The sequence below is a fragment of the Abrus precatorius genome, unplaced genomic scaffold (genome assembly GCF_003935025.1).
Source record: "Abrus precatorius isolate BTA unplaced genomic scaffold, Abrus_2018 Scaffold11, whole genome shotgun sequence".
In the NCBI taxonomy this organism is placed as follows: Eukaryota; Viridiplantae; Streptophyta; class Magnoliopsida; order Fabales; family Fabaceae; genus Abrus; species Abrus precatorius.
Window position 1 is genome coordinate 3,469,944 of NW_020874303.1, and position 17,063 is coordinate 3,487,006.

The window sequence follows — 17,063 nt, forward strand, 5'->3', positions numbered from 1 at the left end:
ATTTTATCTTTGACGTCATCTTAATGACGAAATATTGTTAAGTGACGTATAAAAGAGAAAAGGTAAAATCTACAATGTTTTTAAATATTTATTTACTCATTAATCTTTAAAATATTGAAAGTAAATGTTTCTGCTGGTTGTCGCTAGGTACACCAAAGTTGTAACCACGATTCTCTTAAAACATCACCGGCCACTTTTTGCCACCATTGCAAGCCTAGTGCCCCTAACCTTTTCCAATCTTACTATGCATTCCAAACCATAAATTAGAACAAGTTATCACTCATAGATCCCAAACTCAGCAAATGATATCATGGCAGAAGTATGAGCAATGAAGATGAAGGAGCATGAATGGGGCATAGCAGGGGTAGGAGAGGGTGAATTGAATAAGGAAGTAGAAGGCTAAGGAGGATGAAGAAACTCTATTTGTGTTTGTGTAACTGGTAATTGAGGAAACTGGTATTGAACATGGGAGTAGATTCGTAACTTCTGGAGCACAAGAAAAATTGGTAGATTGATGAAGAAGAAAGGCTTGAGATTATAATGTTTATAAGTTGCAATTGAATTCTTATAATGTCTTTAAAAGTAAATACATAAAAATATAAAATTTGTGGTCATTAATTTTTAATTCTCAAAACTTAACACTTTTTTTTTATCATCTAAACTAAATTTCTCATCTCCTTTATCGACATCTTTGTCAATATTCATAATTTTTTTTTCTTGTTCATTTTTTCATGAATTTATTTTTAAAAAAAATCAAAAATCAAGATTTAATAAATTAAATAATTAAAAATAACGCTTCAAATTAGTGAATTTGTGACTCTCAAGTACCAAACTAATTTATTATCTATTATTGTCGTTTTCTAGGAATTTACGTAAACTTCTTTAAGATAAATAGTCTTTTTATGCAATTCAAAATGTAAAATAAGTTCTCGTATCTTATTATTTTTATAAAATTTAAATGTTTGTTTTGTTATTTTTTATTTTAAAACGATAATATAAATAATCATAAAAACATTGATAATATAATTATCAAAGTAAGTTGATGATATCAATTTGAAATAATGATAGTAAAATCGATAAAACGTGTCAATGGTTCCACAATCCTTCACAGTTAAATTAAGTTAGATTAATAAAAAAGCAGATAAAAGCGTTTACATTATAAAAAAGTTAGATTATATCTTAGATAATTATCAAAGATATTGATAATATAAATAATCATAAAAATATTGATAATATAATTATCAAAGCAAGTTGATTGTATCAATTTAAAATGATGATAAGTTTGTCAAAACTATTTTTTGTACAGAAAATAATTTTACAATAAGGTCTGGATATATAGTATATAATTTAAAAAATAATGATTTGATTTAAAAATATAATTTATTTATAGAAAAATATATAATTTTCTATCATTAAATTTAAATTTAAAATTTAAATTAAAAATTCACTCTTTATTTCAACAATTTTTTTATGATTTAAACTTTTTTAATAAAATTGTATTGTTATCACTTCTTACAATAAAATTAAAAAACAAAATTAATCTAGAATAAAATAATAAAATTAATTAAAAAACTAAAATATTATAAATAAAGTGATAAAATAAAAATTTATCAATAATACAAATAATCATAAAAACTAATAATAAATAAGCCGATTATATAACTTGAAATAACATAAGTTTGTCAAAATTATTTTTGATAGAAATAAATTTGGCAGATATCTCAAAAAATTGATAAAATAATAATCAAAGCAAGTTGATGGTATGAATTTGAAATGACGATAAGTCTATCTAAATTATATTTAGTATATAAATAAAGTTGTGATATCTCAAATAATTTACCGAATGCATTTTATGTAACAAAAATAAGTTAAATAAATATTTGTTTTATGAAATATTTATACAACTAACTATCCTTTATCAGATTACTTTTCTTTCGTACTTAATTAAAAGATAAAGTTTGCCCGACAAGGAAAACTATCAATAAAGTCAAATCTTATAATACATTAGGATAGATAAATTACGTAAATTACAACACAGAAAAAAAATACTATAGATTATGCGTAAACTTTGAAGTTCAATGCAATGAATAGAAAAAAACAAATATTATTTGTACCCTAAAATAATTTTTTAATATGTATAAATTAAAGAGAGATAGAAAGAAAAGAGAAAGGAGATTTAGAAATTTAGAGAAAAATATTTATAAATAATACATAAAATGGTTAATAAATTAGAATGTCGTACCATTAAAATTGAATAGAAATATAATGATATAGATTGACTGATGGTTAAAGATTTGATTAAATATTTTAAAATTATAAAAATTAATTAAAAAAATTCAAATTATATGAACTTAATTTAAAATTTAAAGAAACTGTAAGAATTAACAGATCAACTTAACCAATTTGTAATTTTGAAAATTAATGATAAGAGTAAAATCGACTGTAATTAGTTAGATGGATAGTAAAACCGATAAAACGCGTCAAGGCTTCTATAATCTCATCAGTTAAACGAAGTTAGATTTAAAAAAGAACAGATTCAAAAAATAGATTGTATCTTAGATAATGATGATTGTAAAACTTGAAGATTTTGAAAGATAATATAAACGCGTCTCGATTAACTGAGATCGTTATGGCTGACGCTATAAATACATAGAAGCATTGACGATCACAGTTACACCATTCCACATAGTTCTCTCTGTTATGGCTTTCATTCAAAATCCTCTTCTCTTGCTTCTCACTCTCTTCACTGTGATCACTGTCCCTGCCACCTCACAACCATGCACTTTATACCCTTTTCCCAATCACGTTAACTATGCAGCATGCGAGGACTTGGCAGTGCTTGAAACCTCTCTGCATTGGAATTATCACCCATCAACAGGCATAGTTGATGTTGCATTCAAGAAGGCAAATGCAAAGGGTTCCAGTTGGATTGCTTGGGCCATCAACCCTACATCAAAGGGTATGGTGGGTTCCCAAACATTTGTGGCTATTCATAAATCTGATGGGACTATCAAAGCCTATGCGTCACCAATAACAAGTTACGAAACTTCGTTGCAAGAGGGTAATCTCACTTTTCCTGTTTATAGTGTTTCGGCCTCTCACACAAATGGTAGCATCATCATCTTTGCAAGTTTCCAACTTCCAACCAATAAGACTTTGGTGAATCATGTTTGGCAAGAAGGTTTGGTTTCCCACGATGGGACTCCAAGGCCACACTCTCTTTCGGGACCTAATCTTCAATCTTTTGGAACCTTGGATTTTGTATCTGGGAAGGTTTTAGAAACCGGTGGAAAAATGAACACAAGGACTATACTGAGAAACGTAAGAAAACATCAACTTTATAGAATAGATTTAATCTTATTTATTAACAGGTAATGCATGAGTGACACTTTTGTGATCTTTTTCAGGTTCATGGAATTTTGAATGCAATGAGTTGGGGAATACTAATGCCTATTGGGGTAATATTTGCACGGTTCATGCGGGGATTTGATGGTTTAGGATCTACTTGGTTTCGTTTGCATCGAGCATGTCAATCTTTAGCATTTGTTGTTGGGATTGCTGGCTTTGGTACTGGTTTGTATATGGGGAATCATTATGGGGTTCGTCATGCTCCTCACCGATGCATTGGAATCACTCTGATGTGTCTTGCATTTGCTCAAGTTTGTGTTGCTGTATTTCTGAGGCCAAAAAAGGATCATAAGAACAGAATATTTTGGAATATTTTTCATTATATAGTCGGCTATGCAACAATTGCTCTATCCATATTCAATGTCTTGAAAGGTTTTGACATCCTCAATGCTCATAAGATCTGGAAAATGACATATGTTGCCATAATCATAGTATTGGCCATAATTGCTATGATTTCGGAGCTCATAACTTGGATTTGGGTTTGCAAGAAGAAGAGGAACAATAAGCACGCGGAGCATGTCGACATCAACCAGCACCAGCAGCCCTAGGCCATGCATAAGATTTTTTATTGTTTATTATAATTTTGTTTGTTCTATTTTAAAGCTTCATCATGTAGTAAAATATTTTTTCAATTAACTAAGGAAGGTTTTTCTTATATTGTTTGATGTTATTACATTCAATCCTATTTGATACATTATATTATTTTATGTGACGTATGCAATAGTCAATTGAGTACACATTCTAGGAAATATTGTGATCGGTTGCTTTCCCTAGAAAATAGATTAGTTAATATTTTTTGAAATATGTTTTATTGGACTAGTTATTTTTTTATTTTCTTTTATTTCAAAATATTCATATATTATTTAAATTGGAGAGAGAATAATCATTAATAAATTTGATAAAAAAAATTGAAATTAAATATTTAAAAATTATTATTATTTTTTAAATCATGTATTCCCTTATCAACTACTTTAATGTCTGTTTTAAATTATGATATGAATTAAATCAAATTGAACTGTGGTCGCGATTAATAATTCTCTTCTTCACATTCTCTATCATTTGTGAATTAATTTTCTAACATCAGTTGAAAAAGATCCTTAATTCATGCAGAAAATAAAAAAAATCGTTAATTTTGTTTGGCTTAGTGACCCAAAAGAGTTAATATATAGCAAGATAGATAATAGAATAATTGTGAAATAAAGATTATTAATGATAAATAATTTTTAATTAACAAATTTCTTATGCATCACACATATTTTTAAACTTAGAAGAAATTCTAAAATATATATTCAAGAAGAATAAAATATACTTAAGGGATGCATATTATAAAAAATGATCAAAATTTTTATTTTGTTATATAAGAAAAAGTTACAGAGATTTTACTTTTGAAAATAAGGACTAAATTTTGAAAATAGTGTGAATCAACTTTTTATTTGATATGATATGAAAGGAAATTCAAATTTACGAATTTAGAAAGTTTTGATATTCGTAACTGAATATATTGAATTTGACTAAATTTACCTGTAATATGTGATTAAGTAAAAGTTGACAAAGAATGACAAAATGGAACACTTGATGCAGAAGAGTTGTTATCTGACGTATTGAGATATAAGAACAAGATGATAAATACATTAACCCTATATAGTCAGCAGAAATTTCGTCCATCCTCCAACTCTCTGTCACAAACCAAAAGCCCATAAACTAAGCTTAGTCTAACAAACCTACTAATAGCATAACTCAAATATAGTAAAAAAGCATAAAATAAACATTGTTTAATTTAAAGCACAAGCTTTTGACCCAAAGAAATAAAATAAAATAAAAACACCTGGCTCTCCCTGTATTGGTCCTAAAGTTGCAAACTCGGAGTCAAGGACCCATTATCAAACGCTTGACCACTTCTCTATTGAAAAATATGAAAATTAATTGATAGTAAAGGGGTAGACACAGTTTTGGTGAAGGTATGATAAGCAATAAATAGAGAGCAAATAGATAATAGCAAAAATATTGATATTTCCAAAGAAATTCAAAATACGGTAGCCAAAATATTTGTACTTTTACATGAGCATCCACAGTCTACTTTACGTATCATTTTGACCTTTCTTCAAGAGTTTATTTAGTTATAAGTTTAATAAAATTAATTTTAACAAAATTCTTTGAACGCTTTAATATAATAACGATACATGCATAATATAATGTGAAGTTTAATCACATTTTCATTAGCACGTATATTTTTTTATTAGAAAGTATGAAAATTGATTTTTCAACACCAAAACAAACAAGCCAAAATCTTGAATATTTACATAACAATTCATTTAGCCATTGATTTTCTAGTGAAGAAAAAATAACCATTTCACTTATTTTAACTTAAAAATCACGTTTAGTGACGAAAGACAAAATGGCCAATCAAAGTTAAAATATGATATTATATACGAGTATGGAACAACTTAGGTACTCGTGCTAATTTTTGAACTCCTTCACGGGAGTATAGTAGATACAAGGGCAGTAATAAATAAAAAGGTGAAGGTTTTTCAATTTTGTGAGGACTAAGGCCAAAAAATAATAAAATTGATCCATCAAGAAAATTACACATTGCTGCTAAGTACCAAGGTTGGGGGCTCGGGTTGACACTGGTGGGCCATGAGAAAATCTCCACTGGTCACAGGCTGAGCATTTCTCCAACTTCACATTGTTTTCCAAAGTACAGAATTTACAAGACCAAGTGTTGTATTTGGTAGTAACATCTTTTGGCTGTTGTGTGCCACACAACTCACAAATGGGAGCCAAACCCTGCGTTGATCCAGCATCATTCACATGCGTTAGGAAAGGCATTATAAGGCCATGGGGTAGTGTTTATTATATATTTTAAAAGGACTGAAGCAATTATATAATAATTTCAAGAGGAATTTGGATCCTTTAAAGCAACAATATATTTTAAAAGGAATTTGGTTGTTGTTGTAAAGTGGAAAGTTACTTTCAATAGTAAATTCTACCCTAAAATATAAATATTATACTTTGAAACCACTGAAAACAAAGTTTGCAATAAATGAATGCAATATATTTGGACGCTTACTTTATTTAACAAAGTGCACATTGTACACTCCCACATTGCAGGTTCTTCAGAATGGAGTGTTCTATTATCATCAGATGGTGGCACAGACAGCCTTGATAGTTTTGCTGAACTAGATCCTGCCTGCATATTGGGTTGAGAATTTGAAATGCTTTTCAATCCACTACATCTCTGTTGGGATCCAGTCTGATGTTCAATGGCAGATCCAATTTTTGGTGTATCCGGAGTCAAATCCATAATTTTAGGAGTACCAGATGAGTTAACAAATAAACTTGAATCCATATCACGACCTCTTTTTCGAGATAGCAGATTTGAAGGTCGAGTAGAATTGTCTGTTAATCTTGAGCTTCCTACATTTTTTTCCTTATCTACAAGATTCTCAGTAAATTCGTGGTTGACATCTTCGAGATCCAAATCTTTGCAAGATTGAGAGCCACACCATATGTCATCCTGTAATCTCCTTTCTGCAGCCATTGCAGCTGCTTGTACTGGACTAAGTGCTTCCATTATAACACTATCACCACCTAGTCGTTTTGGTCCAGATGGAAGAAGGGATCTTAATCGTTTTCTCTTTTCTGCAGCTGCCACTGCAGTTTTACGGAGAGATGAAAGTGGAGGTTTCCAAGAGTAACCACCTAAACGCCTTCCAGGAAGGTCAAACCCCTCTGCCGAGCCAGTTATTCCCTTGGCCATCAGCTCTTCACATTCCTGTGCATGATTAATAACATGGATTTATTAAGGACAAATAAGCAAAAGAAAGGTGCATGATTATACCAACTTGCTAAGAAGAAAAACATAATTTTCTTCAAAAAAATTCACGGTGGTAAAAAATTGTTTGGAATAATCACGCACAGGTGAACCAATGTTTCAACTTTTCAATCATTATTCTAATAAAAAATGTCCCACTGTAAAATATTTTATTAAAAGTAAACACGAAAAAGAGAATGTTTCAGAGAGGATTCTGTAAAAGTCTGTCTTGTTAGCAACCTGCAGTTTCTAGCGTGACCATCCGTTAGAAATAAGTTGCAAGGAAAATAAAGTTCTATCTTCCTTCTATTTCATGTCCATCCTAATATATTTTTATTTTAATGGGAATCTTAGCTAATAAAAAAGCTTAAAGAACAGTAGATGTTCTCATCCATTAACATTGACAATCTGTGAATTTCATCATGGTATATGTAGATCATAACAATCTGATTCTTAACACAAAACAGAAACACAGACCCGACAACAAAACTCATGGATAATAATCAAATCTTTCTAAGTGGAGAGAAAGTGAGATGCTTAACACTTAAACCAGAAAAATATCCTTAAAATGGAATATGACAAATAAATCTCCAAAAATCCTGAGGCCAAAAGGTAGTAGTCCAAAGCAAAGAGAGCATTTTAAAAGGCAGGAAACTAACGATCATTTTGCATAAACTATAACATAACAAGAACAAGGAGAACCTTTCTAAGTTCATCCCAGAGCTTGTAGAAGTTGGCATTATGAGGGCCATGGGCATTATGGCAAAGCTCATGAAGCATCGTATCCAGAACTTGATCAAATGGGAAAAAGTCTAAATCCCTGTTTGGTCTCCGAAGCCGCAATTTCACATGTACACCAGCCCCAACATTTAACCCCAGAAGAGCCGGATTGTTTGGGCTACAATCACGAAGACGATTTCTTCAGTCATTTGCCCAAAAATCAAAAGGCAACAGAAATTTAAAAAAAGCAAAATAAAAATTCATGTCATTTCCCAAACGTAAAACCAATTTGGCACGTTTAACTTAAAAACACAGTGCAAACTATTCTTTACACGTTTTCATTAGCAGAAAATTGGTACAAATAAGCTTCTGAAAAATTTAAAATTTTTAAAAAAATAAAAAATTAGATAGACTGAAATGTTCCAACTGATCACCAAAATAAAGCAGAAAAGGTCCTAAAATTTGTAATTTTTTTACCAAAATATCATTAGTGGTTAGAACTTATAACCGAGGTTTTTATTCCAAGATGAAAACTTTACTCTTCCTAGCTCCATTGCTTCTATTTTCCTTCATTACCCACTAGCGTAAACGCAAAAGGAAAGTGAATGGTACGGAAAACAATTTAGAAAGGAAATTTTGAATCACCAAAATTCAGAGAGAAGCTTGACCCTCCATTTGTGTTTGCGCATAATGGGCTGGACCTGTTTGGCGATCTTCTCCAACATCTTAGTGGCTTCTTCTTCCCCGGGTTTCCTCTTCAGAGCTTTGATTTCCCAAACCTTATTGAGATTGCCCAGGTTCATCGTGTGGAACCCTAAAATCCCAAAGTCTAAGAAACTATGTTAATCGAGTGAAACAAAGGAGAATTAACAATGAGGAATTGGAGAGGCTTAAGAAGGTGATAGTGGAATTTTCACATCGCGGAGATTTTGATGAGATTGGAAAAGGAGAGAGAAAATCGAAACGAAATTGAAAAAGCGAATGCCTTTTTATTGAGGTGTGATCTTCCAAGCTTAACGCGAGAGGTTGGGCGGGATTTTGAATGTCACACGTGTGCCGTCGCCTTCTAAAATTAAGGAAAAGAAAGTTTTTGGTACTCGATACACAACTACCGTGGAAATGAATTTGCCTCGTTTTTAAAGTGAGAATAAGTTAATCATTTTTTCTTCTCTTTCTTTTCATTTTTTCTTCGATCAAACAAAAATAAAATATAATCACCCCGCATTTTTTTTCCTCTAATAATCTTTCCATGACATTCATTTGTGTCAATGAGTCTAATGTTGTGCTTTTACTGTGTGTTTTTTAAGAAAATTGACTTTAAGAATCGAATGATTTTTCGTGTCGGAGGTGATATTCTTTGTTGATGTTGATGATGATGAGCACACTATTATTTCCCTTTTACTGGCTCATTACCAAAATCTTTTTAACCATCACATGCCCAAGTATAACTTTGCGATTTCCTCGGGTTCAAAAAATCCCAGCTCAAAGGTTCCTTCACCTGAACCTAGGTAATGACCAGGAAAAAAAAAACACTTTTTTCGCCAAAAATTCCCATATTGTAACTCCCAATCAAAAAGGGGGCATCTGCTTTTATCATCCTTGATAATGTTTGAATGCAATTTATAATTGGCCAATCAGATACAAATTAAAACAATCCCTGAGGCCCTGCTGATTTCAATTTCATTGTATTAGCAAAAAGGCGGATAAAATACAAACCCATTTTTCACGGATTCAATACAACAGAGACACATGACTTCGAGAAAATTTTAAAACGAATGCATCTTATTACAATTTCTTACATATTACTCTCTTCCATAACATGGCAGTTCCAAGGATTGAAATAAAACTGCATGATCTTAGGTGCAATAAGCCGCCACAGTGTATAAAAAAATCTAGTTGGCGACAAAACAGCAGCAAGTAAACGAATACACATGCGGATACTATGACAAATTGCGATTCATAAAAAATTTCCACTCCGACGAAGATCGGCATCAATTTTTAAGTGCATTCATTTTCTCCCTCAGGTAGTAGAGTTTGGCCCTTCTCACTCTCTTCTTGTCAAGCACCTTTATCTCCTTTATGTTAGGAGAATACCTATCACACATAGCCCAAAGGTCAGGTATTAACTATTAAGTAATATAACTACTTGCACAATCAACTGAAAATTAAAATATCACAACAGAAAATTACACCACTCCACTCCCTCCCTCTTCCCAGCCCAAAACGAATGTAGTAGGTAAAACTAAATGGCAGGCTGAATGAAGCAAAACAAAAAATCATTAATAGTGGTACAATCCCAAATACTCATCCAAAGCACATAAAGACACCTTAATTTAAGCTAAAAAAAGATAATAAAAAACTCAGTTTGAATGCACATTGAAGCAAAGTAATTGTTACAACTTACAATTCTACCTTAAAAAAGCAGTTCACATTTTCCCTATAGATAATGCTCTGGGAAAAAAACAGATCAAACTGGGTCCCATGCACACACGAGCACAACACACCAACATTTATATTCCATAAGAAGTCTTTTTCTAAACTCTAAAGTAATATGACATGCATTTGAATAAGTTGAAATGCCTTGTCATATAAATTCTAAAGTAATATAGCTTTTGTTTAGAGGTTAATATTTATAAAAATGCTTTTCCCTTGGCTTTATCTTTTTTCAAAAAGCTTATTCAATGATCTTAAAATTAATACATTTTTTCATTAAAAGGTGCTTTAAGAAAACGCACAAACAAACCCATAACTAGAATTTCAAATTATCATCACCTGAAGCAATTCTTTTCATCAACTTTTCTCTTCATAGCCAATTGAAGTAATTCAACTACACCCTCCTCAAACAGCATGCCTAAAAGCAGAGATCTACTTAAAATATGGGATGATAATACTTACAGAGGGAACAGAGATTCAATCCCAACCCCAGCCACCAGCCTCCTAATTCTGAACGTACTATTAAGTCCAGCATTACGCCTTGCAATAACAATTCCTTTTATAACAGAAACACGTCTCTTATTCTCAGGTACTTCCTGTAATATCATATGTAATAGTAAACAAGACATAATATTACTATCACAAACAAAAACAAAGAAAAGAGAAAAATAAGAAAACATCATCAAAAACAAACTTTCGTACCACTTTGAGTTGCACAATATAACCAGGCTTTATATCAGGTATCTCTCTCTGCACTTTCACCTCCTCTACAGCTTCCTTGTCTAAAATCTAAATGATATAATTACCAACAATTTTTACACATGACGAAAAAGAAAATCTTATTTAAAACAATTCAGAGCAGTCACATGCCTGCATAATGTGCCTGGCAGTTTTATCTAATCTCTTAAACTTGATGCGAGGAGGAACTTCAGGCTCCAGATTGGAACTATCTTGAGAAGAAGAATCGACAGGATTTGTCTCGGTTGACATAAACCTGCCACCAAAAGAAGGTACAAGTGTAGCAGCCTGCTGAAACAAAGCCCCTCTAGAACATCCCAGCACTGATGCTAAACCAAAACCAGGGTCAAATCTTGAGAATGCCCGAGTCTGAGGGAATATCGTAATCTACAAAAGAAATTAAGATTTACTATGACAAATGCAACCAACCATAAGAACTTACAATATAAATCCCATACTGTCAAAGCCTAAAACCGAAGTCATACTTTCCAAAACTAAAATGAAACATAGAAGCATAAAACAAAATAACACTTCAATGGCTCTAAATACTCAAGTCATCTTCAATTCATTTATTCATTCCATTCAATTATGCCTAATTAACAAGAAATAGATAACATACCATGTCAATTGATTGTATTCGATACTCTTTAAGTTACACTTCAGGATTACATAATACAATTACCAAATAGTACAGATACTATAATATTAGGTTACATCATCTAGCCATAAAACTATAACGATAGGATCATGTTATTCAAACACAATAAGATCTAGTAACATTGCCATCCTCTTCATCCTAACCAAGCCCATCTCAATCTGCAATTAAATTAAAGTAATAATAAAAAATAATTTGTTACTTTATTTAGCAGCGGGAGCACAACATCAATGCCAAACGCTAAAAGTGTAAGGAAATGAATGAAATGAAGGAATGTTTACGGGGACAGGAGAAAGACGAGAGGTAACGTTTAGGAAAGAGAATAGCCGGGAAGAGTTTGGAGCTTGAAATTCCGGCAGAGATCGACGGAGGGATGATCCGAGCAGAGATGAGAAGAGCCTGCGTGATGCCATATCCGGGTTGCGATCGAGAATTGGAAAAGTTTGGGGTTAGGGTTTATGGCTTTGCGCACGTGCACGGCACGGGTGCCATTTTGGGTTCGGGTAACGGGTCAGGGAAGACTTGGATATCCAATCCGATAAAAAACCTAAAATGATGTGGCCTTGAAATAATATAATGCAAGAGAAAGATGCATGAATTAAGAATCTTATAATAAGAAAAGATTTAATTAAATTATATATGACGCACTCATTTCATTTTAAAAGAGCTTCTTAGGATTTACATGATTTGTCTTGTATGTAATGTATTATATATTATATGAAATAAAAATATATATAGGTAAATTAATGCTTCTTGAATTAATTTATTTTAAAGTTAATTTTTTTAACAACTGTCTTAAAAAATTGCTATTTCAAAAAAAATATACGTCAAACTTGAAAATAATATTCTAAAACTGTGAAAAAAAAGACAATAATGTTTCTCGTCAGAAACTCATTAAATCTATTTATAAAATTAAAATTACAGGTTATAATGTTAATATTTTAATTGCATAGTTAACATTAGATTTAATTTTATTTATTCAATTAAGATTTTTGTATGAATTACTTTCTTATGGCTTAATCTCTTATCAGCATTTCATTTATTTTAATTTCTTTATTTTATATATTTTTAATGACTAACATGTATGTAGATTAGCAGTTACATCTCTACTAAATTAACTTAGATTAAGGAGTTTAAACAAACAGCAAACAGCAAACATTTATGAACTATATGACATAATTATACGTTTACTACAACATCAATAATGATAATACAAAAGCAAAAATTCAAGTAATCGATTATCGCCTGATTAAAAGGAAACAATTCCACAGATGAAGCACGCTTGGCAATGAGATATTTTTTAATATATATCTCATTTTAATAATAACTTACAAGCATAAAGTCTAAAAAAATAACATAATATTTATTTTTTTCTGTTGATAATACATGTTCACTTTATTTCAAATGAACAACTACAAATGAGCAGCCTTCAACTATCATTCTTATAAAACAAATCCATGTCTACTTTACAAACTTCATAATATTTAAAATCATAAGTATACAATAACAACTTAACCTTTTTCCACTAAACAGGGTGTGTTACATGTGGATTAAATGACACTAGAACATTCATTCATAAATCATAGACAAATTGTTGATCTCTAAATTCTTTTTAACATTTTTGTCTATGATTTTTCTTAATCTCCCTTTGCCTCTATTTGTCTACTCTTCTCAATACATGCCCATCTGTAGTACCTTCTAAGGCAAATTTCTACTGTCTCTTCTATGATAAGTACTATAACAATTGTTTCTCTAGGGTATTCATTATCAAATCATAAGTATAGACAATATAAAAGCAAAAAAGAAAACGATTTTGCATATGCTGTGAAGAGAAGTTATCTTAGAAACCAAGCTATCATTATGCCTCTTGCTTTTGAACGACCTTAAGTGTCCCAAATCATCACAACCGCTATAACTCCTACGCCTAACAACACCGCAAGAAACTTGAAGTAGGGTGAGTCAACCTTGGTTTGTTTGTGGGGTGTGTATCCCTTAGACAATAGATGGTTTATCGACACATAGATAAACACTCCACAAGCTAGACCCATTGATATAGCAAAGATCCAATCTGCCACAGAACCTTGTGTTGTAGCATCCAATATGATTCCAATGGCTACACCAATTGGACTTGAGATGGCAAAGGCAAAAGCATAGGCTGCACATGACATTAAGGGACGATTAGGAATCATCCTAAGGAGAGCAATTCCCATGGCAATGGCTGCAAATATCTTGTGCAAACAGATTGTCCATAAAGCTTTCCAAGCATCTGCTTTTGTCTCAGCAACTCCAATTGCTAAGCCCTCAAACACGGAATGAGCACAAAGGGCAATAATCAACAAGATGGTATCTCCAAGTGATCGTGCAGATGCAAGTGCCTGGCTCCCCAAGTGATGATCTGTGCTGTCAGCAATTGCATTGCCCTGTTAGCATAGAAACACAAGAAGTTACTATTAAATAAGTGATGACAAACATGAAATGAGATTATCTCAGAAACAGACTTTGGTTTAATTTGAATATACTTTTTAATAAGTACTTGTAGACAAACAAAAGAAAAAAGGTAAAATACATCAAACTTTTCCTATCAATTTATGGACATTAACTTTTTAGAAGTTTTTCATCTAACTTCTCTAAAATTTAGTGTGTGCATAGGCTAATTGTAAGCTATGAGAGAAATTTAATTTATATTACTTAACTTTTTCTTCTATAGTTACTTGTAAGAAATTTATTTAAATAATGCCTTCGTTCATCACATTCCACCGGTATAAATAAAACCATGAATATCGGAGAATCTAACCTCGTGCTGTGACTGAAAAGTAACACCATTGCCCCTTACTTTTCCTGTCTCGGCCCCTGCAATGTGAACCAAACAAGAAGTAGCTTTGGTTCAGATTAGGTGAAGCTAAGGATATTCAAATTCAATTTCATATTTGTTAAAATTGATATCCAGTGATAACAATGACAAACTCAAAAAAGTGCTACAATACTACAAGCATGTATATATCCATAACACTTCGGAAATTCTAATATCAACATTCTGACTTACTAAACAATCCTGCTGAAATAAGGCAACCGGTGGTTTTTTCTTTCTATTTCTTTACCGCATTCAATCATCACGATAAATACCCTTTTTAAGAGGTGGATAAATGACATGAGAGCCTGTAAGTGCTTAATTTAACAAGCTTACTTTGATAAGTTTTACAAAGTTTATAAAAGAGTCTCGAGCCACATTTATAAACTCGATCAAATACAAAACTTTAAGTACTTGTATGATAAAATAAATTCAAATATACTATGTAGATAATACTCTTGTAATAGTAGTTTGTAATCTGAATCATGCACCACCAAAATTCCAATCATATTATTCCAACAAGAAGCAAACAGTTCAAAGGAATATAGAAAGAGAGAATTTCAACATCAAATTGAATTGCATGATACGAATACAGAGTAAATCTCCCAAGCCCATCAACCAATTAGCCTAAAAATTTCACCATTTAACAAAAACGAAACAACTCCAGTGATAGATTAAAATTCAAGTCTACTAGCTAAATCATCATTTATTAGAAATTTGGGTCTAATTCACTCTCAAAAATTAGTTCATAGTAAGAAGGTTATCCAAGTCTTATAACGAATATTCTAACTATATTTATAACTGATATAGAACATCTTAACTTATCCTCTCATTCCTAGAACTAGATATCTGGACTTTTGTGGGTAAGTTTAAGATTAGATAAGCTATTATACCATAATAAAAAATTTAGCCTAACTCACTTCCAAAAGCTATAAATTATAAAAGCATTGTCCAAGTCTTATACGGAATATTCAGGCAATATTCCTAACAGATATAAGAGATCTTAATGATATTCATTCACCACCAAAATCGTAACCATCCAAGCCCAAAAACCAACCTCAAATTTAAAAAAACATGATGGACAACAAAAACATGATTCGCAAAAACAAACAACTGAATTGCATACCAACGAATCAACCAAAAAGTACGAACCTTGAACCTCAACATCAGCCACATCACCAGGTTGATCCCGCCTCACCTTCACCAAAATGGATGAAATTACAGAGTCCGCAAGCATAGTCAGCAAATAACCCCCACACGCCAACATAAACGCAAAAGGGTATTTTTTCTTAGTCAAATCCTCAAAGGTCTCGTTAGCATCACTTAGAAAATGCATCATAGCAGTTCCCAGAAACACACCCCCTGCAAACTGGGTCCCCAAAACCAAGAACCCCTCGTTCCATTTCAAGACATAGGGAGATACACCAGACACAAACGTGGCAAAGAAAATCACTATCAAACACCAAACCTTCGCCAGTATCAATGGTCTGGCACGTAGGTCTGGAGCAGCATCACCACCACCTCCGGCGTCGGCGTCGGAGTCGCTGTCGTCGTCGTCGTGGCCACTGTGAGCTGAAACAGAGAGGAAGTAGAGGAGAAAGAGTACGAAGAGGAAGAAGAATACACGAGACATTGGAACGGTAATGTGAAGTGTAAGAATGAAGTGGTCGAGTTGGTTTATGGAATGAGTGAGTCAACCAAGTCTTGGCTGTTGGAGGGAAGAAATTTGGATCTCTGTCATTAATATGATAGGATTATATACAATACAAATGATATAAAATTTTAACAAATTTAATCAATGAATTATGGGAACAATTAGGATGCTTTTCTATTTGATGAAATTATATATTTTATAATCCAATATTAGAATCAGACAATACAATGTTAGTTTGAAATTTTTTATTAAATTGATAATTAACAAATATTTTATCGCATTATTTTATTTTAATATATATTATATTTTAAAATATATATATATATATATATTAATTATAAAAATGATATAAAATAATTTAAATAATTAATATATAAAAATATTGTTTTATATGACAATAGGTGAGAATGTAAATCGAGAAACAATTGTGGAAGTGGGTGTTGGAGGGGTATGTTTGGTGATAAGGTTTGGTTGGGTGTTAAGTAGTACAGAGTGTACTGTCATCAACTCTCTCTGTTACGAGTTTCCATCGAAATCGAAGAGAAAGTGTGTGTACTGCAAACTTTGTCCCGTACTGCATTAAACAATTGTCACGGGTCTTTCATTCTACCCTTCACCGTCTCAAGTAAGCTCAGAGATTAACGCCGTGTTTGGGATTTTTATTGAAAAACTATCAAGTTTTTTATCTCTTTAGAATTCTTATCAACTTTTTTTAAAATAATTAATTTCTTAATTAACATCAATATCATTGTCATGATCATTCCCATAATCCCATTAGCCATCTATTGCTTCT

The 17,063-nt window shown here is 31.8% G+C and overlaps 3 protein-coding genes and 1 pseudogene across 6 annotated transcripts; 1 reads left to right on the forward strand and 3 right to left on the reverse strand.

Moving 5' to 3' along the window:
• Positions 1–1,622: 1,622 nt before the first annotated feature.
• LOC113853833 (zinc transporter 11) lies at positions 1,623–16,319 on the reverse strand. 3 transcript variants are annotated; one of them, XM_027484494.1, is made up of 4 exons: positions 15,769–16,319; positions 14,563–14,618; positions 13,578–14,188; positions 1,623–1,635 (listed from the first exon to the last, which is right to left on the reverse strand). In XM_027484494.1, exons 1-3 carry the CDS (start codon positions 16,247–16,249, stop codon positions 13,652–13,654), a joined length of 1,074 nt encoding a protein of 357 aa, XP_027340295.1. In that variant the 5' UTR covers positions 16,250–16,319; the 3' UTR covers positions 1,623–1,635; positions 13,578–13,651. The 3 variants fall into 3 exon arrangements, with proteins under 3 accessions (XP_027340295.1, XP_027340294.1, XP_027340293.1); XM_027484493.1 differs by lacking the exon at positions 1,623–1,635 and adding an exon at positions 13,413–13,537 and having other exon boundaries at positions 13,571–14,188; positions 15,769–16,305; XM_027484492.1 differs by lacking the exon at positions 1,623–1,635 and adding an exon at positions 13,418–13,540 and having other exon boundaries at positions 13,574–14,188; positions 15,769–16,304.
• Positions 2,701–3,956, forward strand: LOC113854393 (annotated as a pseudogene).
• LOC113853832 lies at positions 5,821–8,901 on the reverse strand. 2 transcript variants are annotated; one of them, XM_027484491.1, is made up of 4 exons: positions 8,420–8,901; positions 7,925–8,120; positions 6,479–7,183; positions 5,821–6,195 (listed from the first exon to the last, which is right to left on the reverse strand). In XM_027484491.1, exons 1-4 carry the CDS (start codon positions 8,428–8,430, stop codon positions 6,004–6,006), a joined length of 1,104 nt encoding a protein of 367 aa, XP_027340292.1. In that variant the 5' UTR covers positions 8,431–8,901; the 3' UTR covers positions 5,821–6,003. The 2 variants fall into 2 exon arrangements, with proteins under 2 accessions (XP_027340292.1, XP_027340291.1); XM_027484490.1 differs by having other exon boundaries at positions 5,964–6,195; positions 8,588–8,868.
• On the reverse strand, positions 9,538–12,190 carry LOC113853834 (50S ribosomal protein L19-1, chloroplastic-like). The gene is made up of 5 exons (XM_027484495.1): positions 12,050–12,190; positions 11,246–11,500; positions 11,078–11,164; positions 10,838–10,971; positions 9,538–10,036 (listed from the first exon to the last, which is right to left on the reverse strand). The coding sequence occupies exons 1-5, from the start codon at positions 12,179–12,181 to the stop codon at positions 9,934–9,936; spliced, it is 711 nt and encodes a 236-aa protein (XP_027340296.1). The 5' UTR covers positions 12,182–12,190; the 3' UTR covers positions 9,538–9,933.
• Positions 16,320–17,063: the final 744 nt, after the last annotated feature.